The sequence below is a fragment of the Gallus gallus genome, chromosome 2 (genome assembly GCF_016699485.2).
Source record: "Gallus gallus isolate bGalGal1 chromosome 2, bGalGal1.mat.broiler.GRCg7b, whole genome shotgun sequence".
In the NCBI taxonomy this organism is placed as follows: domain Eukaryota; kingdom Metazoa; phylum Chordata; class Aves; order Galliformes; family Phasianidae; genus Gallus; species Gallus gallus.
The window spans coordinates 45,345,202-45,369,397 of NC_052533.1; the positions used below are offsets into that span (position 1 = coordinate 45,345,202).

Genomic DNA, 24,196 nt, shown 5'->3' on the forward strand with positions numbered 1-24,196 from the left:
GGTTTCTTGTTATGTGTTTTATATCTTAATGCATAGCCATAAAATGCTTTTCGATTTACTTACAGTTTCATTAGTGGCTGGTTTTCAGTTGTACATTCACATCGCAGCACAAGCATCTTTGAGTGTAAAGGTGGCACTGGAGAGTGGAAGGTTTGAGGATTATGGCCATCTGCCTGGGGAATAGAATTTTGCTGACCTTTTTGTTCCTCGTTTGACCAACTTCAGTGGTCATTTAATCTCTGTGTCACTCCGTGTCCTCATTGGAAGGTACTAGAGTATAAATATTTTTTCCAAATATCTTCTCAACGTGTGTTACGGAAATGTGTGATACTGCTGTGCTAGTGCAAAGTATACGCAGGAATTTAATTGCCTTTTCCATCTCTGATTGGTTTTGTAATATCTATCTCGAGACTCTGAATTAGAATCTGACATTTCTCAATCAACAAAGTTTTCTTAGTGACTGACATGGAGGCAACTTATTTAACGTTATCTGGTTTGCTGGGCTCTGTATATATATGAAGCCCAGCTTTAGCCATAAAGCTTCACTGACCTCTGCACCACAGTTTCACTGTTGAATGTAGCTACAGTGCTTAGTAGTTCTCGTGTAACTGCTCTGTGCCATTCTTTTTAGGCATTTTACAGTGTTATGGGTTGTTTTTATTATTATTATTATGTGTTTTTTTTTTTTTTTTAAACATTTTAAGTAGTGCTGTTGGTTCATTTTGGTTATTTGTTCTGACCATCCCCTCTTGATGCTTGTTTGTACCCCCGCTGTTTTCCTGCTTATCCAGACAGGCGGTACCAACCACGGTATCAGTGTTCTAATTGCTTTTCCCATCTCGTTCTTACATGGAAGAAGGCTTTAATTTAAAACAGGAGTCATCTCTTTTCCAGGTGCTCTGCTGCCTTTCCTGATCTCCATGTTTTCTCTTATGACTGGAAATTTTAGTGTCCCACCTGCTTCAGCCAGTTCTTGCCTTCTTTTTAGTAGCTTCCAGTCTTTCTGAATCCTTTTAAATTTGGATTTTTCTGGTATCCTGAGATTACCTGTGGGTCAGGCAGCACCCTGATGCCTCCTTTTCCCAGGTGCAAAGCCCTCTGTTCAGTTTTGTAACAGTTTCTGTATGATTGAAAACGTGTAATGCCTTTTAAATTTTGCATAAAACAGATGGCTAGTGGCACCAACTCCAGATTTGGTAGTAAAATAAGCCTGGGGCAGTAGTCAAACATTAATATATTTAGCATTAGCCAGTCCTTTGGAAGGTCAGATGAAAACCTTTTAAATCAGCTGGAAGAGCCAGAAGGCAGTGTTTTCTTACTATGGTGAAGCACAGATTGAAATATGGACTGTTGGTTTTCTGGTTGTCCGGTGAGAACATTTACCCACTGCAGGAGAAAGCAGAAGGACACTTGAATTCGATAACTTCGGAGAGTGAGTCAGAAACTCAAAATAGCTTTCATGTATGTCACTTCTTAGTCTTCAAGCAATTTAGGACTTAATGTTGCAGAAAACTTGGTTATGGTATGCTAAAGCAGTGGCCAATGTTGTAGTGTTAATTATGGGAGCATGTCAGCGGTTACAGGATGTCACTACCCATTTGTCCCCAGCAGCATGACACTCAACTGACACTGGCTTCCCTGGAACCCTATAAATACAGATACCTCCGCTGTCATTGTCAGTGATAGCATTATCTACTTTTACTCATGCCCAGTTGTTTTTTTTCCCGCATACACGCCATAGACTGCAATTAAATTTTCGCCTTCACTGTGGTCATGAGCAGTAAAGTAAAACAAAGGTAATAATAAAAATGGTTAGGCTAAATTTAACCAAGTAAACTAATGGTCTGTTTGGTTCTTAAAAATCACATGTGCAAGCCAATGATATATGTGTAAATATGATGATTGGAAAAAAAAGTTTCATCGTTCTAGTATCAAAAAAGATGCTGTTTGGGTTCTTTGGGTATGTTTTCTAAAGATCATCTGCCAAAGCCTCTGAAGTATCACATAAACACTCACCAAACTCAGGAGCTACAAAAGTGAATGAAGTCTTCCAAGGAAGCATTTGGGGGCAGAAAGAGGTCTGTGAGTCTTATGGTACATCTTTGGGATCAGATTTCTTCAAGAACAGAAGTTTCCCAAGAGCAGGTCCATTGGTGAAAAGTAGGTTGATTCCTTCAGGGAGTTCTATAGGAGCTGAAGGTACCAAGAAAACAAATGTAGTAGTTGTAAAGCTTTTTACCGTCCCTGGTTCACATCTGGAACCAATAATCCATAGTATAGGAGCAAACCCAGAAACAATGCAAGAAAGCTCCAACCTGAGAGATTCTCCTGGGAGGTCATTGTGAGTTTGGAAGGCTCTCAAAGAAGTGTTTGGCAGAGGAACTAAAGACTGTTGAAATAAGTTTTATGTTGTGTCTCTTGAAACAGAAATAAATTTAATGTACTTAAATTACCCCTTCAGACCTCAGACCATATATCAGTATGTAATTCTGTTTTTACCCTTTGTTCTGCTCTCCTCCCTTCCCCCCCCAGTCTGAGTTGCCAGAGATTCCAGCTAGGTATGTGAAGTTGTTGTAAAATATGGGTTCGCATACCTGAATTGATAAAAATACTTAACACATTAAGTCTCGACAAACCTCTTCCACAAGAGATTTAAAAGTGAAGAAGTGATTGTCAAGGAAAACTATGTGCTTAACTTCTAGAGAATTTGAAATGTTCATGTAGATGCTTTGCTGTGTTTTTAGTTAGGTTATATCCACAGTTTGGTCAGGTTGCTCATGCAAACTGCTGGACATTTGGGCATAAATGAGAAGAGCTTTGAGTTCTGTAGAAGGAAGCGAAGTATTTTTGGTACAGAAAGAGGTAAGCTGATCTGGAGGCCTCTCATACATGGGTGGAACTGCAGCCAGAAGCCATACGTGATTATGGTGAGGAAGCTGGAGCAGAAGCATTGCCAATCACAACGTAGTTCAGTTGCAGCGCTGCTAATTCTGCTGTGGTCAGGAGTTGGTGCAGTCTGATATTTGAATCAATTGTTACAGGATATTAAATGTTCACATACTGAGAAAATTCCATGGACATGGAAAAAAATTTCTCCTATTGCATTCGAGCTCTTGGCAACCGAAGTAAAATGAATATCCAAAAGTTGAAGGCTCGACAGATCTTACAGAACAGAGGATAGTAGTAAGGCATTTGATAATGAGGGGAGAGGAAGGAAGGAATAGCCTCTTGAGGAGGGCTTTTAGGACAGTGATATGTGCTAGATTACCAGTGGTTTGTAGCCTGCATGAGTGAGACTTGAACGGTCACATTCTTGGTCCTCCAGTAGCCTGTCACTTGTTACAATACCTGCACTGGTTTCCACCAAAACTATGAAAACTGCCTCCTTAATTATCCCTGCTCAGCCTGAGACCCTTCAGTAGTTTTTGCAGAGTAGTCCTCTGAGGAGGAGGGAAGTCTTCTAAATTGTTCTAGAAGGCTGGTTCTGGCCTCCCTAATTGAGTATCTGTAAGAGTTATATTTTGCAGTTCTGCCAAGAGTTTGCAGCCAGGATCAGAAGTTTATTAAACTCTTCTTTTTTCAGTCCCATGCACTGAAGAAAAGGATCTTTTGCATTGAGCAAGCATAGTTGGGAGGCAGATAGGGAAAGAGCGGCAGGGATCCATGTTGATGCAGCAAAACAGCATGGGAGGCAGCTGCATTTGTAGCTTTTATTTTTCTGAAGGTAAACCACATTAATTACCAATGACTTTATATGTTCAAATTGGTACCTTTACTACAATACTGATGTACCTAAACAGTGTAGTCAAGTGATTTTTTTGACAGTTACAGGAATAAGGACACCTCTGAAACTTGTTTTGCTTTGTGTTTTCTTTCAGTTGTTTTTTTTTTTGGAGTGGCCCTCTGGTGCAAAGGCTAATAAGAAGAATTTACAACTTCAGGTGCTGTCAGTGTGAAGTAATGATTTAAGTTTTGTATAGCCTACTTGCTGCCCAGTATTGGTGTTAATCTTAGCTCTGTTTGTCCTGAGATGGAGTGTTGTTATGCAGCTGTATGAGCTGCAAACAAGCAGGTCCTGTTTAAGTATTTACAGCGTACTGAAATGTCAGATACTTTATTTCTTAGGATGTCCAACTACGAAAAATTACTACACAACAGAGCAGCCTTCAGAACAGTTGTGTTCACATCACGGTCGGATCATAACCAGCACACGAGAGATGTGGTATTTTGCTAGGAGACGAGGTAGCCAGGAACCAGGCAGTCATTGATGAGAAGAACATAAGTGTAACAGTCTGAATCAGGGCAGTTGTGTAGGCAGGAAATCCTCAGCGTTTCGCCTCCTGATAAGTTTGAAAACTTTTAATTGTGGCACCATCGTGTCACCAGCTTCAAACAGTGGCATTCAGGTGTCGTGCATGGAAGACAACACGCTTGTAAGTGCCGAGTTTCTCCTTCGCTGTTGCTTCCAATACGATCATTAAAAGGAAGCAGGTGCCTGGTTTCTGCCACGGTTATCATTTCTGTTTTTTTCCTAAATTGGTGACTATTGGTGCTATTTTCAGTGAAGGAAGCTTGATTCTATAAAACTTGCCTGGATTTAAGGTGTTGACGAAGTGAGTATGGGTTTGGAGAAGTCAGGTGAAGAGAAGAGATGAGGAAGTGCTGTAACTCCCTATGTATTCCTTTTCTTCAAATACACTTCTTAGAAATAACTAGGTGTTTATGTGAAGTTTCAGAAAGCAACAGCATGTTTGGATTTTTCGGAGGAGAAAACAATCAAAGGAAGGTTAGGATTTTCCTCATCTCTGTATGTAAAATGTGCTAGGAAATGGGGGGAGAAATCTGCAAAATTTAAATATTAAGGCAAATCACTTTAAGTGAGAGACAGCCATTTATCCTGCAGAAGACCTTCTTGGTAGTGGAAAATGAAAGGTCTTGAAGTTGACTGAGAGACAGAAGTCTTTCCTTGTCTGGCTGCATCCTTACTGGGAGCACAAGGAGGATCCGGCTCTGTAGGTGGTACCGCACATTAAACTTTCAGTAGCAAGTAGTGTATAAAAGGGACAGTGGATTTACTTGCAAGGTGTTTTAGAAGTCTGTTAGTATAAATACTGGAATTCCTAAAACTTGGTTCTCTTCACTGTTTTTTTTTTAAAAACCAAGTGTACCATGTACTTAGAAATTACAGCACAGAGAAGTGATAGCTTTCTTCCTCTCTTTTCTTGCCCTAACTCCTATAACTTTTCCTTTCTTCTCTTCCCTTATTTTTGATACAAACAAGGAGGTTGTGTACCAAAACTCCATTAGTAGAATGCTGCAGTTGGCTGCGAAATTGTTGGGATGGCTGCTGATGGTTCCACCAACAATCCTATGCTAAATTGCACATACGTATTAAGGCATAAAACATAGAATATACCAATAGATAATCTTCCTTATAACACATTATGCACGCTGTGGGAATCATCACTTTGAAAATCTCTACTTCTGTGTGTTTAAAATCTCTCTTGGAATGTAACATTAATGTATTTTTTTCTTTTGCATGTCAATTTCTTTGTGCCCGCTGGTGATAAAAATCAGGTCACGAGTACCAGCTCCGTATCCCTGTGAACTCTGCGTAGCAACCATTCCTCCTCCCTCTTTTAATGTCTTTGCAGCAAAAACGGATGGAAGAAGAAATAGTTATTTGTGTGTATGCAGTGAATTGAAAACTCTAAAACAGTAAGCTCTCATTATGACCACGTTCCATCCCAGTGAGTTCCAAATGATCTCTGATAAATGTTTTTGGAAAAACAGATTGAAATATTACCTTCTTAGCTTGCATTCAAAAGTAAAGAAGTACTTAAATTCTTATTCTGCAAACCAGCAGGTTTGGGACCATTCTGGAATGCAGTGGAAAGCCTTTGGTTCTTGTTCTGCAGTACAATTAATAGTTTCCATGCCAAGGCTACATTCCTAGGTATCAGGGGTTACTAAAACCTGTAGCTGTGAGGCGGCAAACCCTCAGTGTGTGCTGAAGCTGACATCAGCAAGTTGCCCTGATCACACAGCAAGCCTTCATTTGTTGTCTCATCCTGTGGTGGGACTCCTGGGCTGTCAGTGTCTTCTTCTAGCTCTCTTCCAATCACATCATTCCTTTATCCTGTTCACTTTGACTCTAATGTTTGAATGTTTTAGCTGTTAGCCATATGACGTAACTTACGTGGTCTAAAAGGTTGTCTTGAAGCAGGTCCTGCAAGGGTATGATAATTTCTGCTCAGCTCAGGAAGATGGCTTCTGGTGAGTGTTATTGCTATGCTTCAGACTTTCTCCTGTCATCCTCTTTTTAAGACTCCTGTTGAAATTGAAAGGAGTTTGTGGAGCAGCAGGATAGGGAGTTGGACTCAGCCATGAGGTCCCTTCCAATCCCTGCAATTTTGCGATAGCTTGTAAACAGCAGCAGGGTTTTGCATTTGAAATGATTTTGTTCAGCTTGCTGTAATTTCATTTGAGATGCAGAAGCCTTTAGTTAGATCATTGGCTAGAAGCTGAGGCTTTCCTAAGGGTCCAAGCTGCTTAGGTGTCCAACATTCCTCAGAGATTAATGAATGATTAAGGGTCTTTATTATCCTACCGTATCAGAAATGCTGTGTCACAGCTTCAACCAGTGATGGAGCACCCTGTGGGAGCACAGCGCCAACTCAGTGGAGCTCAGGTGCATACAATGTACCTGAGTGACTGGAAGGGGTGGAGTCAGGATCTGGCCATCCCCACACTGCATTTAAGGGTTGGCAGCAATTCCTGTGAAAACTTGCTTTCAAGGATACTGGATAAAATGGATTAAAAATTATTTCCTTCATTAAAGAGGGTGTAATCTATTTAATCTTGTATTCTAGCTAAAGTTACAAATTAGATTTCAAAATCATAGTCTAAAGAGTTTTCTGAAATATTTGAAAGGAGCTCCAGCTTTTCATTTCAGTAATTCTATCTTTACAACTGCTGATCATCTTGGATTGATGCTGCAAGAATACACCATGAGGTAGCGGCTATTACAGTCACAGCTTCAAGACTCCTTTCTTATAGACCAAGGTGAGGACTTAATAAAAGCAAATATCTTTTATGGTCATATACTAGAGGTCTTACACTGCATGGTTTTTCTTCTGTGAGCTGTTTGTGTAATTCTTCATGAGAATGAAGATTCAAAAGAGGCAGAAAAAGAAGAGAGAGAAATTGCTGTTCTTTGACATTTTGTCTGCTTTGTTGTTCTCCGATGCACAGAGCAATAGCCCTTAGGCATAAAGCTTGCTGAGATCCCAGGAGTAAGGTGGTTTCAGTGCTCCATTTGTGGAAGACTGTATAAGGATCAGGGATTTTCTGGCATGGTTCTTGACTTGAAACAAATTTAGCCTATTTTTTTTAACCAAACTTTCAATACACTTGTCTGTGTGGTGCGTTCCATGAGCTGCTGCAGTGTTTGTTCAATGTCTTTTCTAAATCATAGAAATTTCCTAGACATAAGTTACTTAAATATTCAGAGAACAACTCAGACTGTGCCCACAATTTTTCTGACTCATGGGAGCTGTGGAACTACTAGAACGTACGTTACAGTGCTGAACTTGTTGCTAGATACTTTGTCTTGAGTTAGCTAGTGGTCTTAATAAGTAACTTTCTCCTGTTGCACTTTTAGGAGAATATATCACTTGTCTGGTTGCGCTGTATGTATTGTGCTTGTGTTTATAGAACTTTATACTGTAAGTATTGGAAGTATTTTGAAAAATAAGTGAGTCTTAAAGTCAACTGAAGCAAGTTTCAAATACATTTTTATGACAGAATTATTTTTTTTAAGTCTTTCGTTAGGTTTGTTTTTAGATGTTACCATTATTTTAATACTGTCAAATAATTACTCGTTTTATTGACGTTTCTTACAATGAGAAAATACTTGGTATTTTGGACTATGGTTTTTTCATTAGGTTGAAAGATTTCATTCAGTCATGTGTACTTGAAAGTCATGCGTTATTGCAAGTTCAGTGAATCTCCATCAGAGTTGCTGGTGTGTGATTATTTACACTTCTTCCTGCTGATATCTGCTAAAACTGGTGCTTATAGTCAGCACCTATACCTAACAAGTTGTTGGGTGTTTTAAATACATGCTGAAATTGAACTTATTTGCTTTTTTTTTTGGTTTAATAGTTATAATCCAAATTTCATAAGTACTTTCTGTGATTTTTTTTAATACTGTGGCATGTAAAATACCAGATTTTAAGCAATTCGTGTGCTTTATTTATATATGAAAGTGTGTTTCTTTCCACTTCTCAGTGTTTCATTCTGTACATTAGGTAGATTTTTTTAAGCAATATTAAACTAGAAGACTAGTTTTGCTAGCAGACAGTGCTCTAAGTAAAGCAAAACATGCAGGATCCTAGTTTTACTTCCTTCATTGCCTTTTGAAGGGAGTTGTAGGGCAGATAATTTCTAATGCTAGATGAAAGGCACAAATTTGTAATGTTGCAGTTAGACGATGCTTAGAGTAAGTTCTTTTTTATTAGGAAGGCAGATTTGCAGGAAGGATCACAGTTCCTCAGAAGCTTACAATGACAGAGTGGTTATTGACTTGCCCTTTCTCATAGTTGTCATGTTTCATCAGCCTATGAAAATCTTGAAGATATCAAAATAAATCCTGAGGCTCAAAAGCATAGCATTATATATAAAGAAATATTGGCCAAGCAGATTCTGCCTTGCGTAAAGTTATGGTTCCCGTTCTTGCAAGGGGAAGGTCAGCTTAGACTCAGAATGTGACTAAATTGGTGAACTGCATTCAAGCTGGGACTTTCTTTTTTGATGTAGAGAGGGGGGGGAAAAAAAAATCTACTGAACTGTGTCATTGGATGCTTCAGAAAACTTGTAGTCCCTCCCATTACCCAGCAAATTGATTTAGTTTGTGGGATATTCTGTTTGGCATTCTCTTTTTTTAAAGAAGAAAACACAAACCCCACTAATCGCTTTCATTTACAGAGGACTCCTGTAATACATTTCAGTTTCTGTCTGGCGTTGGTTGCTGTACTAATGAAATCACACTCAGGTTGCTTAAATGTCACTAAAATCTTTGGGCTTAACCAATGAAAGCCAGGCTGCTAGATGCCTTCAGAGAACAATTGAGAGTAGGGCACTTAAACATTCATATCCAGCCAACATGAAGTTTTAGATGGAGAACTCAATGCATCTGAAGCTACAAAGTACTTCAAACATTCAGAACATTATAGGTAGCTGCCTGAATTTTTATGAATATATTTTATTTTTCCAAATGCTATTAAACAAAAGTCCCATTTAACTGGCACTGAAACCTGAAAACACAACTTTTTTTTTGAAGAACCTGGAGCACAGAGGTCTGTCTTTTAAGTGGCTATCTGTTATAATCAGTGCAGAGCCAGCAACCCTGTTTTTCCTTCAACCTTTACTAAAATATATTCCATTCTCCCATTTCAGTGTTCTACTTTTCATAATCAGATTGTTTTTTACTCTTTGATTCGCAGCACGGCAATGAGAAAAGAATGATGGTGCAACCATTGTGCAACGGCAGTGGAATATATTATGGCATATAGAACTTCTGTCCTGAACTTCTATTCTGTAATTTGAATCTTGGTATTTTTGGACCATTGATGTAGTTAGTGGTTTCCAGTGCCAAGTAAGACAGATTGTTTCACAGCAGGTAAACACAATTTTGGATATTATAGATTTTGTTTTAAAAATGATATTTGAACTTGGGGAGACTTCAATCTGTATAAGAAGATTTAAAGCATTCAGAAAAACCCTCACTGTTTTTCTGGGTGGGTTTTGAGTGTACTTTTTGATAAAAATGTGTTTCCTGCTTTAAATTTTTCAGAACATATTCCTTGGAGACACTGGCTTGAATATTTCATTTCTGCTGTATATTCATTGCTCTTTTATGAGTTCATGTGTCGTGAAACTTCTGGCTAGGCATGTGTGGAGAGGGCAATTACATTTTTAACACAACTCCTTAGCTCTCTTTCTCATGCACGTCATAATTTCTTCCCTGAAAAGCGCAAGTAGACATCCAAATGCTTTTTTCTGACTTTTCTTTTGTTCAAAATATCACACAGAGTCTGGAATTACCCCCTGGAAAAGGCAAACATAATGCAGAAACCACAGGATTTCTGGCAGGATATCTTCAGAAGCCGGAGATTCAAATCCACTCTAGGAACTGGCACTCCTGCTTTTGTAAAGCAGGGTTTCTGCCGTTCATCAAGTTCCAGTTGTAACTGCTTTTGAAGAAGATTTCTGCCTCTCCTTAACCCTTAGAGTGCCAGTGTAAAATACCCAAACTCTGCTCAGTTTCTTGCTGCTTTGGTTAGACACTGCTTTTCTTAAGGCATAGTTTGCACTATCTACTATATTGGGCTAGTGCTGCTAAGAAGAAAATGTGATCTATATCCATACCTTTCTGAAGATGAGTGGTTACATACACTGGGAATCTCCAACAGAGTTTTTTGTAGATGGCAGAGGGATTGACAGGATGTTGATTTCCTTCTTGTTTTTACGACTGAGCATAAGCTGAGAATACTTGTTGCGTAAGTGCTTGAAGCACTGTACAGAAATGTGGAATTATGTCATTGGCTTTTATAACGTACCTTTAATCAGTTGCCATTTTAGCTTCTAAGTTACAGTTTTAGTTTTCTTTTCCCTTCTTTTTCTTTTCATACTATGGCAATACACAACATTGAATTCAAACCATGGCATGTTCTAGCATTCTTCTGTGAAGTATGGGGTTTTTATTTAACTGCATTGTCCAAAGCCAGCCAAAATGGGACTGACAAAATGAGACTAAGATATTTTACTGTATCTATATTTTATAAAAATATAAAATGTAAATATGTAAAATGTACAGATACCTTGTATAAATATATATTTAATACATATGTTTATAATTTCCCTGTAGTATGGGAACAGTAAGATAACTAATGTTGTTTCTGCCATGGTGTACTTTTCCTTCAGAAGCACTTCAAATAGAAAAATGGGAACAGATCTGACATGGAAAAGTGATCGTGATCAGGAAATTCAAAGCTCAAAATAAGGTGCAGGTCTCCATTAGGTTGAATATTGTTAAGATATTGATTCTGCTCCATGCAAGATTTTAGGCAGGATACTGACATCTACTTAGATAAGCTTTCTTGACAAGGGAATTGCTTCTACACAAATTGTTTGCCATGGACTTTGCTCTGCTGGGTTTATTCATGTCCATAAGAAGCCAAGAGCTAAGAATTTATATTCCAGTATACTGTCTAAAACATGATCAAAAAGAAATTTTAGGAGCGAGTCTGCATTGGTAAGTATAAAATAATAATGTAATAATAAAAATTATAGAACAGTCTTGCTGTGGCAATTCCCTAAAGGTCCAGTAATTATCGCCTTTGGTAGAAGAGGCTCAAGCTGTAGCTAAATTGCTTAGAATATGAGTTTGGTAAACTTGTCATGCATTAAGACGAGCTTGATACCAATCGTCTCTCAATATGGAGAGTATAATTGTGCAGTGTCTGAGCAGCAAAATGAAAGGAGGAGATGCCTCATAGTGTTGTTTTTTTTTTAAATCTTGGTGATTTATAGCTTTTTAAAATTCTTTTGTCTGGAAAGAAGAATTTTTCTTTAGCTGCAGGCCAGTTTGTTTAAGCAAACTCTATTAGGACCAAAAAAATAGTAGCTACTATATTAATTCCCGTAACCAAAAGAGACTTTTTGGGGGAAATACAATATTTTTTTTTTTCCTCATGTGAAAGCTTTTTGCTGTTCAGCAGTCAATGTTTGTCTGCTCTGGCAATTGTAGCACGGGTCTGGTTCATCAGCATAATGCTGCTTTGCTGTTAGCAATTATTTTCTTTCAGGATTTGCCAATTAAGCTAGCGCTAGTAAAAATGCACCTAATTTGTCAAGAAATGGCAGGATGAAATATAGGCAGCATTATATAAATTGGGAGAGGGGAAAAAAAATCAGGAAGGTTGTGTGAGAGGATCAGTGATACTTGGTCAGTTCCTGCAGCATTTTCCTTCTTGTTCTGCCTTCATCCTCTGGTAATGCTGGGAAAAAGAGTAAAGCAATTGGCTATGAGTCATTGCCATCCATGGCCCATGTTATGTTTTAAAATATGTAAAACACAGTCTTGTTTTGAGTGAGCCTACCCAGGAAGCTTTATTGAAAGAATATGCTAGAAATGCTTAAAATGTAGTTGTTTTTGGGTGGTTTTTTTGGACTTAGCTGCTTTGTTTGGTGTAATTGAGGCTTACAGAATAGGGCATAATGGCTTCTCTGGACACTTGCTTATTACCTGCAGTCTGTTCAGATGAAATTATTTATAATGTGTTTGCTTTCAATGAAGATGTGTTTTCTAGCAAAGCCCTTAAGCTTTAGGAAAAATTGAGTAAAGAGATGAAGTTGAACTTTTAGCTGCTGTGTGTAAAGCCAAGTGGACTGAATGTGTGATGACTGGAGGATATGGATTAAAAAGTGAGACTGAAAGTAAACAATGGAAACAGCATATTCCTGTGTAAGTGACAATTAAAGGGAATTGTGTTTCTTAAACCCGCAGTAGAGCATGAGGTGATGTACACTTATTCCCTGCAGGAAGAGAAGACTATCAAGAAGTCAGAAAAGCAGTTTAAAATAAACATTCATTGGCACAAGAAGAAAAATGTAGAAAAGACTTGTGTGCAACAGGATAGTGGAGGAGTGTGTCCTGTTTAGACAGTAAGACTCTTGGACATCATGACATGTTACTGGTGTACTCTTTGGAACCCCTCCAACCCTGAAGTAAAGCTGATCAGTCTTTCAAGAGGGCTTTGGGATATGATTGCCTTTGATAGCCAGACAATAGAGCCAAGGGAGTTCTGGTCCCATTTCAATTACTTATTTGCCTATAGTGGTTATTGGGGTCATTATAAAACTTAATGTGACTAGTGTGTGCTGACAGAAGACTTGGTTGCATTGAAAGGATGACTGGGAACCACTGTCTCTCTGTGTTTGGAGTCTGGGGAGCTGTTTTCCTCCAAGGAATGCCTGACCAGGTACTTTAATGACTTCAATTCTAGGGAAATTTGTCAAAATTAGGTTTGGGAATGAGACACAGATTGGTACGCGTGTTTGAAATATGCAGTGCTCTGAAGTAAACATCTCATTCTGAGGATGCTGATTTATACGTTGGATTAGCTTGTTAAAAGTTTGGGTATTGCTTGGCTCCTGATAAACTACTGTGATTGACGTTTATTAGCCAGACCAACCAATACCTTGTATCTTTCATGCTGATCCTGGAAGACTTCAAATGGCCAACGTGACAGATAAAAGAGCAATTTTTTGAGCCTTTTCTTAAGTATGTAAACAGGCTTTTCCTGTAGGCCATAACTATTTATTTTCCTGGGCAAAGCTTCTAGCTTTGCAGAAATAAAACAAGCTAAAGGGAACATCATTGCTACTGCTTGGCTGAAGATGATGACATTGATGTGAGGTCTTCTGACAGGGGATTAAAGCGGAAAATCTTGGTGGCAATCCACAGGAACAAGAAGATCCCTTTGAAATATGAAATCAGTTATAAACCACAAAACATTGCTTTATAACTTTTGATTGCTAGAATCATCTCATCCATGTTGTAATTCATAAAAACTGAATTTTGTGCTGGTTGAGAGGAAAGCCAATGCTAGTCTTTATGCCTTTGAAGACAGAGTTCAGCAGGGATGCTGTCTCTCTTATCTTCTGTTCTCTTCTTTTTTCTTTTTAAAATACAACTGGATGTCTCAGGATCTGAAATCTTATCCAGAGTAGTTTGATTCATCTGTTTCCGTTGTGGTTGACCACTGTTGGTGCTGAGGATTATTTGCTTGATTGTTTAAAGGTGGATCAGTAGCTTGCTGTTGCAAGATGCTCATGTTTCTGCCAGCCCTGGGAAAAAAAAAAAAAAAACTGGCCTCTGCTGTCTGACAGTTGGTGTTAAAATGCCAACAGTAAATAAATCTAAATAGCCTTCTATCTGCAAAGGTCTGTGGCACATAGGAGCAAAAAAATGTAGGCAATTGCTACATCTGTTTTGTGGTGATGATGGAGAGGAGGCAAAGTGAAGACCAAGAGGAGGTGGGAAATGAGGCTTCGAACACTTTGTTAAAAATATTTGTGCTTTAAGGTTTAGCAGGCAACTTTCAAGTGCATGAAAGAATTTCTGTGGGAAAACAGGAAGGGAGCACTCAGTATGGCCGTTTAGTGATGTAGACCCAGAAGACAACTGAGTAGTAGAGTATTCAAAATAAAAGCTCTGGGATTTACTTATTAGCCTTTTTTTTTATGTTTCTTTTTCATAGGTTTTGTTTTCTAACACTTTGCTTGGAAGTGCTGACAGAGGCTTGAAGCTTTGTTTTCAGTGTGAACCCTGAGTTTGCCACAGAATTGCTTGATGCTGAAACTTTTAAGTAAGGGCAAATAATGGGGAGTTTGACACCGTTGAGGGCTGAGTGTACTGATAATTTGGAGGTAATGCTGTAGTCCATTACCTGTGGTTTCCAGGAATTAGCAGTAATGAATCAAAGCTGTCTTTGCATCAGTGTGAATGCAGTATGTGTTGCACAGTGAAAGTAATGCCTGACCTCTTATAGTGGGAGAGTGATTTTTTTTACCTCTATACTTCACGGCTTTATTTGGAAAATACATTTGGGTATCACTCGGGCAGGGTGTGCTGTGTTGCCTGCTCCTGGTTAGTGTTTGGGCTTAAAAACTGCTCATCTTCTCTGAGAGAGAACACTGTAATGATGATTAAATGAAGTTTAATGAATCGTAGAATGGCTTGGGTTGGAAGGGACTTCAGAAACTATCTAATTCCGACTCATGTGTTGTGGGCCGGGCTGCCACCCACCAGCTCAGGCTTCCCAGGGTCCCATCCAACCTGGCCATGAGCACCTCCAGGTATGGGGCACCACAGCTTCTCTGGGTAGCTGTGCCAGAGCATAAGAATCTCCTCTTTTGGTAGTGTGTGTGCGTGCAATGGTTTTGAGACCTAATACAGGAGCACTTACTCTCCTGTCGTGGGTTTTGTTAAACGCTTTGCTGTTTAATTTCAGTTGGTGATCAGCTATCAGATGTTCAGTGAGGTGGCTTTTATAATGCCTTTGCTTGTTGTTCTTTTCTGCTTTTTTTTTTTTTGACAGCTCATCTTGGTATAGTTTCTAAACTCGTGTATTAGCCTAAGTGTATATCTTCCTATGGGCTTTTCTGGGGATATGCGTGGTGTGTGTTATGCAAGCATATGTGAGTGCACGTGCCTTCCTGCAGCCCCTTCTCCTTGGGCTCTGGCAGCATCTGCTCCTGCACAGCAGTTCCCTCAGCTTTTGAAGCAAAAGCCCCATTGATAAAGAAAACAATTCAAGAAAAAACAGCGTTTTCATCCTACAGCATATGCTGATCAGCTGGCCTTTATAAATTCCTTTCTAACTGGTGATGTGATTTCTTTGGAAGAAGCTCTACAAACAGCTTGGTGAGCACCTGTATCTTCTGTTCCATGCTGCGTGCGATGCTCATGTTGCATTAAGGAATTAGAAGCTCAAATGTTATTGCAGGCTGCTGCAGACCACATCTAAGATCCCAATACTGTGTAAAATAAGACTTGCTTTTAAATGAGAAAGAGCAAAGCCTGTTGCTAGGCAAAAACCACCTCTCTTCCTGAGGTCGAAAGCTCCAAACGTGTGTGTTCTGCCTCCTGCGTCATGCCAGCACTGAGACCTGACAGTCAAATCGGGGCTGACATTTCTGATGTGCAAGGAGGAGAATGATCCAGTATGCTTCTCCATGGCAGAGCTGTCACCGTAGGACTGACAGTAGCAAGAAGTGTGCTCATCCCTGAGTGACTGGGGATCCTGGGGACGAGCGGAAAATAGAAATGCGTGTCCCATCAAAACGCCTCACTTCTAATGGCTATTTTCTACCTGATGTCGTTTTGCTATTTGCATCCTTCTAGAAGTATTTTATAGAAATCTGAGTCCCTTTGGAAACCCACCCAAACAACCAGGAGTGTATCTTACGTATTGTAGTATGTAAGTGATTAGTCATCACTTGTAAATTACCTAAAGGAGGGGGAGGAGGGAATTTATATTAAGCGAAGATCAAGAGCTTGACTGAGTGGTATACGTCTCAGCCTTACCTGTCTTCTTGCCATTTTTTTTTTCCCCAGAAGTAAAATCTGGAGAAGTTTTTAAAAATCTTCCCAAGAAACACTGTCATTGCAGGTTTGACAGATGGTAGCTGCACTCTGTAAGCTTATCTTTCTGCTTGTTTGCTTTCTTAGGGAAAAATTGAGTTGTTTTAACTTAAGATTCTGTGGTTTTCTCATACTTTTCCGTTGAAAAATTATGTCGGTATTAGAAAACTGTAACAACATGGGGAGTTGGGTTTGTGAAGAAATGTCTTTGAAGTATGATAAGGTTATGGTCAGCATCAGTGGCATAGAACTGTGGTGGAGTTGCAGGAGATCACGTCCTGGATGTGATATTGTTTGCTTGCTTGCTTTGGGTCTGTTTTTTGGTTTGTTCTGTTTGTTTTATGATTAGTTAATGCATACTGTCGTACACTGAAGGATCCTGGAATAATCATTTGTGTTCTGATTTTGGTACAGGTTAGTTGGTTTGGGAAGCGCTTGGTTGCAGTGTTATCTTCCCTGCCTTGCTGCTTTCCAGGTGAAACTGCAACACAATGTACAACTTTGGGTTTCCCTGTGGTTTTTCTCTTTTTTTTTTTTAATCATGGTGATGGTGGGTTTTTTTGATTGGTTCCCCACCACCACCTCTCTGGGTGTTGGTTCTATTTAATATGTTTTTGCATGTGCTTGAGTGCTCAGGCATAATTCTCCGTGTTGTTTACTTTGTCACTCTCATTGTGGCAAAGTATGTTTATCAGAGATAAATCACTGAAAATACTGCTGACCGTACTGACGTGTGAGTGGGCTCGTGTACTTTGTCTTACTCCACACAAATTATTAAGTGGTTTGTGGAAATACTTTCATTAATGTAAGTTTATGGCATTGTAGAAACTCACAGGGCTGTGTGCTGTTTTCCTCTGAGCCTGAGGTTCTGGAGGTTAGTAGGACTTGATGTTGTGCAACGCTCAGTTGTGTTTTGCTGTCATGAAATTCAGCTGCTTGAATGCTGGAAGCTCCTGTGAACTGCCAGTACTGCCTGGCAGCTGCAGCCAGGTGTGGTTTTCAGTGTACCTTGGAAACAAGGAATCAGATGATTTTCAGCTTTTTTTTTTCCTTCCAAAGCAGAGTACGGTGGGTTTCTTCCTATTTTCCATTTTTGTGCATGTGTACTAACATGCTTCAACCTCTCTGCACAGGCAAGCTTTGAGGAGTGGACTGCTCGGCACACAGTTATGGCTGGCAGATCAGCTTTGTCCCAGAATGCTCCCGTTATTTTACACCAGTTATTCAGTTGGCCAACACTCTCCTGATGAGCGGTGTATATTGGTTGCAGTGAAGTCAATGCAATGAGGCAAATCTTCAGGTTTATTTCTCCAGTGATAACCTGGAGATCTCCTTGTGTACAGCAGGAAGTTCTTTTGGGCACTGTTTGGGGAGTAGAGTTTCAAACCCATCCACCTCCTCTTCTTGAACATTCCAACTTATATTTGGCTTACTGAACCTCAGCTCATCTGCCTGGCAAAGGAGGTCACTTTCCAGAAACCCCAATCTTGCTGATTTTCAGTCCTATTTGAAGATGTAAATTCTAGTTGGAGCAGCAGCTGTCGTTTAAAAACAGGCAAGTCTTTCTTGCTCATGCCCTCAGAGATTTCTGTTGAAGCAAACAGATGAGCTTATATATAAATATGTATATGTGCTTTTTTTAATGAAAAGTGCTGGAATTCACTAAAAAAGGTTAGAATTGAAGTGAGTAATCTTCAGTGCATAATGCAATTGTTAATTTTAGTTCTTTGCGTAGGAGCTGTTATGCCTTGAACAGCCGGCTCTAGCCTTCATTAGAGAAGAAGCAGGCAGTTTTGAGACAGGTGGAGCTGGATCAAGCTGTGAAAGTGATTTACTTGAAGCCGGTCATTAGTGTTAGAAATCTGGTCTTGTCTACTGCATCCTTACCCATACCATGATTGTTACTGTTATTTACTTTTCGTCTTTTTCCAGGTTGACGATGATCCACCAAACTCTCTGAAGAACCAGCATGGAGATTGGCATGCTGAACTGCTAATGGGGACATGGGACTCAAGTTGTCGTTGATCATTTGTGTGGACTTAACTAGCGAAGAGCTACAGAAGACGCTAGGAAGACAGTGGGAATTATAGCAGTTTTTCAGGTAAATGGTTTCTTTAGTGTAGCTGCTTAGCTATGACTATAACTGGTTTTTAAATGTTACGTGAGCATGTAGATGAGCCGTGGGGGTGATATGCACATGTAGACCTTGTGTATGTGCATGTCTTGATTATAAATCCGTAACAAATTAAAGACCGTTTAACAGACCAACTCTTGGTCTCACAGTTCATCATGTTTTGAAATCTTAGCAAAGTGCTTCAAGTATCAGCTATAGCTGCAGGTTAGCTAATAGCATTACTCCTTCTGGGTAGAAGAGTAGGGGGACGAGGACGGCTCAAAGCTTGAATTGGCTTTCTGTGATCAAATTCATAAGCTTAATATTCCATGTGGTTTCCTATCTTGCAAAATCCACAGTCCTCTAAGGAAATAGCGTTTTGATGTAATGTTGGAAGGATTTTGTTTTATTTGCTTGTGTCAAAAGAAAAGCAAAAGCAGGAACAAATAAGGTTACAAAATACTAGTCCATTTTATTTTTTCACTTAAAGCGTAGCTTTACAAAAATTGAAGCTGAGTGCTAACAAATCTGTTGAGTGTTGATTAGAAGCTGTACAAAGAAACATGGCAAAGGGTTTTTTTTCTTAATAGCCACTGTATCATTGTAGAGAAGTGGCAAGATTTAGTGAAAGACTGGCAGACATAACTCCTCAGCTGTGGTTGTTTCTCCTGAAAATGCATCTTAAGTAAAATGGATGGGGAGGAAGAAATTATTAAATTATTCATGAGTCTCATTTGACAACTGATCAGTGGGGAGGCTTGAAGAGGGTGCTAAAGAGGAAAAAAAAAAAATAGTAATAGGCTTTAACTTCGAAAAGCATTTAGAGCTTCTGTACAGCAACCCATTGTGAGCCAAGAGTAAATGCAGTTTGGTTAGGATATCATCATTAGAAATAGCTGCCATGGGCTTCCTATAGGATTTCCACAGTGCTGGACAGTGACATGGGGCTTGGGGAGAGGTTTAGACTTTTAATAATGGAGCTGTCAGTTTGACACCTGCAAACGCTAGTCCTGAGAGTTTTATTTCCAAATTTAGATTTCGTGTTGATATTGAATTATTACCTCTCCAACTGAATTTTTATTATTACTATTAACGAATATTGAGCACCACGGGCTTCTGTTATATACAGAAAACATGGCTGAGTGTTGAAAAGCCACACTATCGTTGTTGGCGCTTGTCTTTTATTTTTCATTCTCTTTCATTTGAGGCTGTTGTTTTCCTAAAATTAAAAAAATAAAAAATAGAGGAGGGGAGCACGGGCATGCCAGCCACCTGTAAGGCAGAGTGGGTTCTTCCCTGCCTGGTGCCACTGAGTTGTTTTGCAGAGCCCCTCTCCACCCCTCCCTCCACCCAGTGGTCTCAGAGCCTTGCCTGAAAGCTGTTTTCCTTCCCCAGCAGTCTTTAGTTTGGAGCTCTGCTCGATCATCCCAAGTCAATTCTGCTGTTACCCAGTGCTGTCAGTTGAGTACATCACTTCAGCTGAGGCATACGTAGCTCTCAACTCCTGAGCTCCTCACTTTGGTTTATTTATTGAAGGGAATGAAATGACTTGCTTGGGACTGTAAAAAATAAAAATTCATCCCTGGTGTTTTTGTGTGTGTGTTTGTGTTGTGGTATCTTGACCTTTCAGGTCACCAAATCTTGTTATTTTAATTTCTGTCTGGAAGAATGTCTGAGCAAGGTAAATTGAGCCAGGAGACAGCGGAGGAAGCTGCGAAAGAGCAGGAGTCTGCCATCTCAGAAGCGACTCCAGACAACTGTATCCTTAATAAATCTGAAAGCTCAGAACTAGAGGAGAAGGAGGAAAAACTGAGTGATGGCAAGACAGAGCTGCAGGTAAGACAGGAATAATGTATATGTGCGTTAAATATTGACGTGTTATCATTGCATTTCCATTTCTATGACCTCTTTCATTGCCTACGCTTCCCTTATTTTATTCCCTCATAATTTGAGACTTGTCTCTTTTTCTATTTCTTTTTTTGTTTTGGTCCTTTTATCTCCCTATAAAATAAATGCTGTTATTTGTTGTGCCTTTCAAGCTCTTTAGGCTGCTGTCCATGTTATTAATTTTTCTGAGAAGTTAATTCCTACACGTCTGTGTTAAAGCTTGGTGAAATATTTGACTGTTTTCCCTCTTTGGGGATTTAGAAAACTACCTTGATCTCATGAATTTACAGGTAATACTGTAATAATTACTTAATGTGTGGTTTGGTTTGTAGGTGTTACTGCCAACAAAAAGTTGTTTTGCAAAGCCTAAGAAGGTAATTTAACAAGAAGACTTTGTCGAATGAGGGGGTCTAAATACATTTTGCTCAATGGAATATAAAATAAAGGGGGAGACTACAATTTAAGAGGAATTTGGAGAGGGGAAGCATTTACTTAAGTATGTCTTTTCTTGTAATTCTCTTCTATGCAAAAATTACAAAACACTATGCAGCATTTGTGCTGATTGTACCTGTTTTTAAAATGAATGAGGTGAGCAGAGCTGATTCTCTGTTCTTCCTGCTTTCCAGACTGGGTTTGGGGAAGTTGTTTCTTGCAATCAGCATTTCATTAAAATACTGGTTTAGAAATGATTTAATTTCTTTACTTATTGGTAATGCTCTTGTTATGCATGTTTCCTTCTGAAGTGAAAACTGCTTTTTTTTTTTATCATACCCAGAAACGAGGTGCAAACCAGCAGAAAAAGAGATCTAAGGTAGGGGTCCATGTCTGTTTGGAATTGCACGATAAGCTGCCATGGTTGGATGGAGAATTTCAGTCAGATGTCTGTGTGATTGAAATGATGGCTGTTTGCTGGTTGGTTATGGTGGGTTTATTTTTGTTTGGTTGGTTTGTTCCTTGCTTTTTCTTTTACCTCTAGCCTTATTGCACAAAGGTAGAGGAGTTCCTTTAGGCATGTCAGGCACACCATTATTTATCCTCAGTAGTTTCATGTTTCTGGGCTCGTGTGCTCATGTTAGACTGAGTGTGCCAATGGGGAAGGAAATTACTCATTCTTTGCTTTAATAATAAACCTTCTATGTTTGTTTGTTTCAATTTTATTTCAATGGTTTAATTTTGATGTAAGTTACAGAGGTTGCCTTGCTCCAGGTTGGGGTGGGGGGATGTATAGAGGAGCAAAGGAGCTTCTAGGGCAGCAGGAGAAGCTTACCATGTTCCAAGCAGAGAATCTGTAAAACCTGAGTGTTCTATCATCTTGTTCCTTGTTATTAGTATTGGATTACCTACTCAAGTTTTTTTTAGTGGATTTAGTGGAAGTGAGTGAACCATAGCAGAAATGATTAAAAGCGCAAAGAAACTCACTACCCCTTGTATGTGGCTCATTGCTTACAATAGCTTTCTGTCCATATGCAAGCCAGATTAAGCTGTACTGGTTAAGTACTTAGGTAGGTATTTGGGATGTTGAGGGACAGCTGATGTGTTGTATATGTGACTTCGGGGGTAAGCAGGAGCTTTTTTTTTCCCTCTCGTTTTCTTCCTGTCTTATTCAGTCAGGAGCTAAGGGAAAGCTCGTCCGGAGTCTTGCTGTGTGCGAGGAGTCATCCCCTCGCCCAGGAGCGGAAACCCTTCATGACAATCAGGTACGTTTACAGTCATTGCTGTTAGCTGCATGGTTGGCCTCCAAGATCTGTTGCATGGCTTCTTGGCTACTTTACTTAATTGGGCATTTAGAAGTGTATTTCTTGGGGGAAAAATTACATTTGACGATGAACGCATTTCGGTGAAGTCATCTGGTTTAGTGTGAACTTTGCTTCGAAATGTTAGTTTTACATTATGTCACAGGGTGTTGTTTGCTTTTTTTTTCCAGACCCCCTGAAAATTTCAGCAAATGGAAAAGAATTCAAAAGAATTCAGTTTCTAAAATTAAAAAAAAAAAAAAAACACAAACAAATAGTAACAATCAAAAAGAATACTAATATGTCATTTTCTCTAAGGCTATCTCTTCTGAGGCTGCACCAGATAGAGTTATGAATATGCTTTGGTTTCTGGGTCCTCTGAGACTCCAGGTCATAACAGCATCCCATTCACTTAAAATCTACAGATCCTTTGCTCTCCAGAATACCTTGGTAGAGTCAAGGGTGCCTTCTATCAAGTGGCATTTGTTTCCTAAACTTTTGGTGTAGATTTTCCAGTTTCAAAAAGCTTGTCTTTGAGTCTATCTGTAGTGTTGTATTCCCCGTGACTGGTAAAGTTCTGGCCCTTCACCCCGGAGCCTAACACTGGTGGCAGTCTTTGTAGACCCACTTTAAAAAATACCCCACTTGAAAAACCTTAAATATGCTTCTTTGTTTGCCTGCTAAGAACAAGACTTGAATCAAAAACACAAACTAAAACCAAAATAACATGAGCACTGCCTGTATGTAATTTGAGATGTGTATGTGCAAACGAGATCAGCCATAGAGAGTTTGAAGAAGTGACTTCTTGCGAGCCTAGCACAAAGACAAAAATCACATTCAAGTGTACTTTCTCTCAGTTTCCTCTATTGACTTGAAATGAAACAAATTCAGCTCTCCTCTTCTCTCATATATGGAGAGATTTTTCTATTTTTTTATTTTTTTGAAAGACCAAAAACCAGGTTGTTTAGCAGGGGGACTTTTCCACGTTCTACTGCTCTACAATGCCATTTATGCAGTTGCTAGTTTTATTTTATCAGTTGTTCTGTTCTAGGTATACGCTTCTAGCTTAACATGCATTGCTCGAGATAAGTGGCTTTTGTTCTGCTTTCATTTGTATTTTCTATTGTTTACTGGAGAATGAAAAGGAGAATAATATAAATATAAAGAGACTGTATTAAGCATGGCATGGTAGTTGATAATGTACTGCACAGGACCTGTTCTGAACCTCCCGACGCCAGGCAGAGGGGCTCCAGCTGCACGCAGAGCCTGACCCTACCTGATTCCACTGGGAATGACAGGGGTGTCCTTGGCCATTCTGAAACAATAACGGGAGATGAAATGCTCCCTGGACCCAGCTTCCATTTTGTAAAGATGAAGTTGGCTGGGCGTGATTAATGAGGTCAGAATTGTGTTTTTGCCCTCCCTGCCCTTTGGCTACTACTGAATGTGGCTCAGCTTTGCCATGGGACCTGCAGCCTCTCCTCCTTGGACTGGCTGAAGGGTACAGGAAGCTTTGTGCCAACCCAGTTGCTTTGCTTCCACCTTAGAGGAGAAAAAGCTTATTTTTCTTATTTTTTAAAAAATTATTATTTAATCTTAATGGTTTACAAAGCACAGAAAATTAATTGCCAGAGAATGTACGGTACATTGCCAGAACTACAAAGTATGGATTGTACTGCAGACTTGATGTTTGTATTTATATTTGAATACTTGCCTTCATTTTCCTGTGTAAGGAAAAAACACTTGTTTACCTGTATTACTTGATCTTGAACGCTTAACTGATAGTTCACTATGTCCTTACTTACAAGGAATGTTGCCTTTAATGTTATACTATTGACCAATACGTGTATTACTGCAATTTGAACATTTATTTTGTTGTTCACTATACTTACCTTGTATCAATGTATTTATTAACACTGTATTTTATTATTGAGAAAAATCAATAAAAATATAACAAAATACACAGCAGCTTGCTTTCACGACTCTACAGCCCTTGATGTGTGTTTCTTCCAGTGCAACCAAACATAGAAGTGTTATGTTAAATGTAAGACAGCATTTACTGTATGTTCATATGTGTGCTTATGTGCACAATCTGTTTTTCATTGCAATAAGTGCATGTTAGCAGCCATTGTGAAGCTTAAGGTTAATGTCCTGAGATTGGCACAGCCAGTTACATTTTTCTCCTCTGTTTGGAAAGCTAATAGCGTGGTTGCTCTGCTCTGGGCAGCGCAGGGAGTCAGGGCTGTCCTT

General features: G+C 39.3%; 1 protein-coding gene across 50 annotated transcripts in view; it reads left to right on the plus strand.

Annotated features, from left to right (window-relative positions):
* ARPP21 (cAMP regulated phosphoprotein 21) overlaps positions 1–24,196 on the plus strand; it is a 187,208-nt gene that overhangs the window by 68,406 nt on the left and 94,606 nt on the right. For 17 of the 50 annotated variants that reach the window (XM_015281698.4, XM_046929692.1, XM_046929690.1 and 14 more), the window contains exons 2-6: positions 18,146–18,314; positions 19,957–20,162; positions 20,546–20,587; positions 20,989–21,024; positions 21,821–21,910. In XM_015281698.4, coding sequence (XP_015137184.1) covers positions 19,995–20,162; positions 20,546–20,587; positions 20,989–21,024; positions 21,821–21,910 — 336 coding nt within the window. In that variant the 5' untranslated portion in view covers positions 18,146–18,314; positions 19,957–19,994. Of the gene's footprint in view, positions 1–6,789; positions 7,066–9,506; positions 9,683–18,145; positions 18,315–19,956; positions 20,163–20,545; positions 20,588–20,988; positions 21,025–21,820; positions 21,911–24,196 lie in introns of those variants that run through there. The other 33 variants (XM_004939497.4, XM_015281710.4, XM_046929722.1 and 30 more) reach the window with 8 other exon arrangements.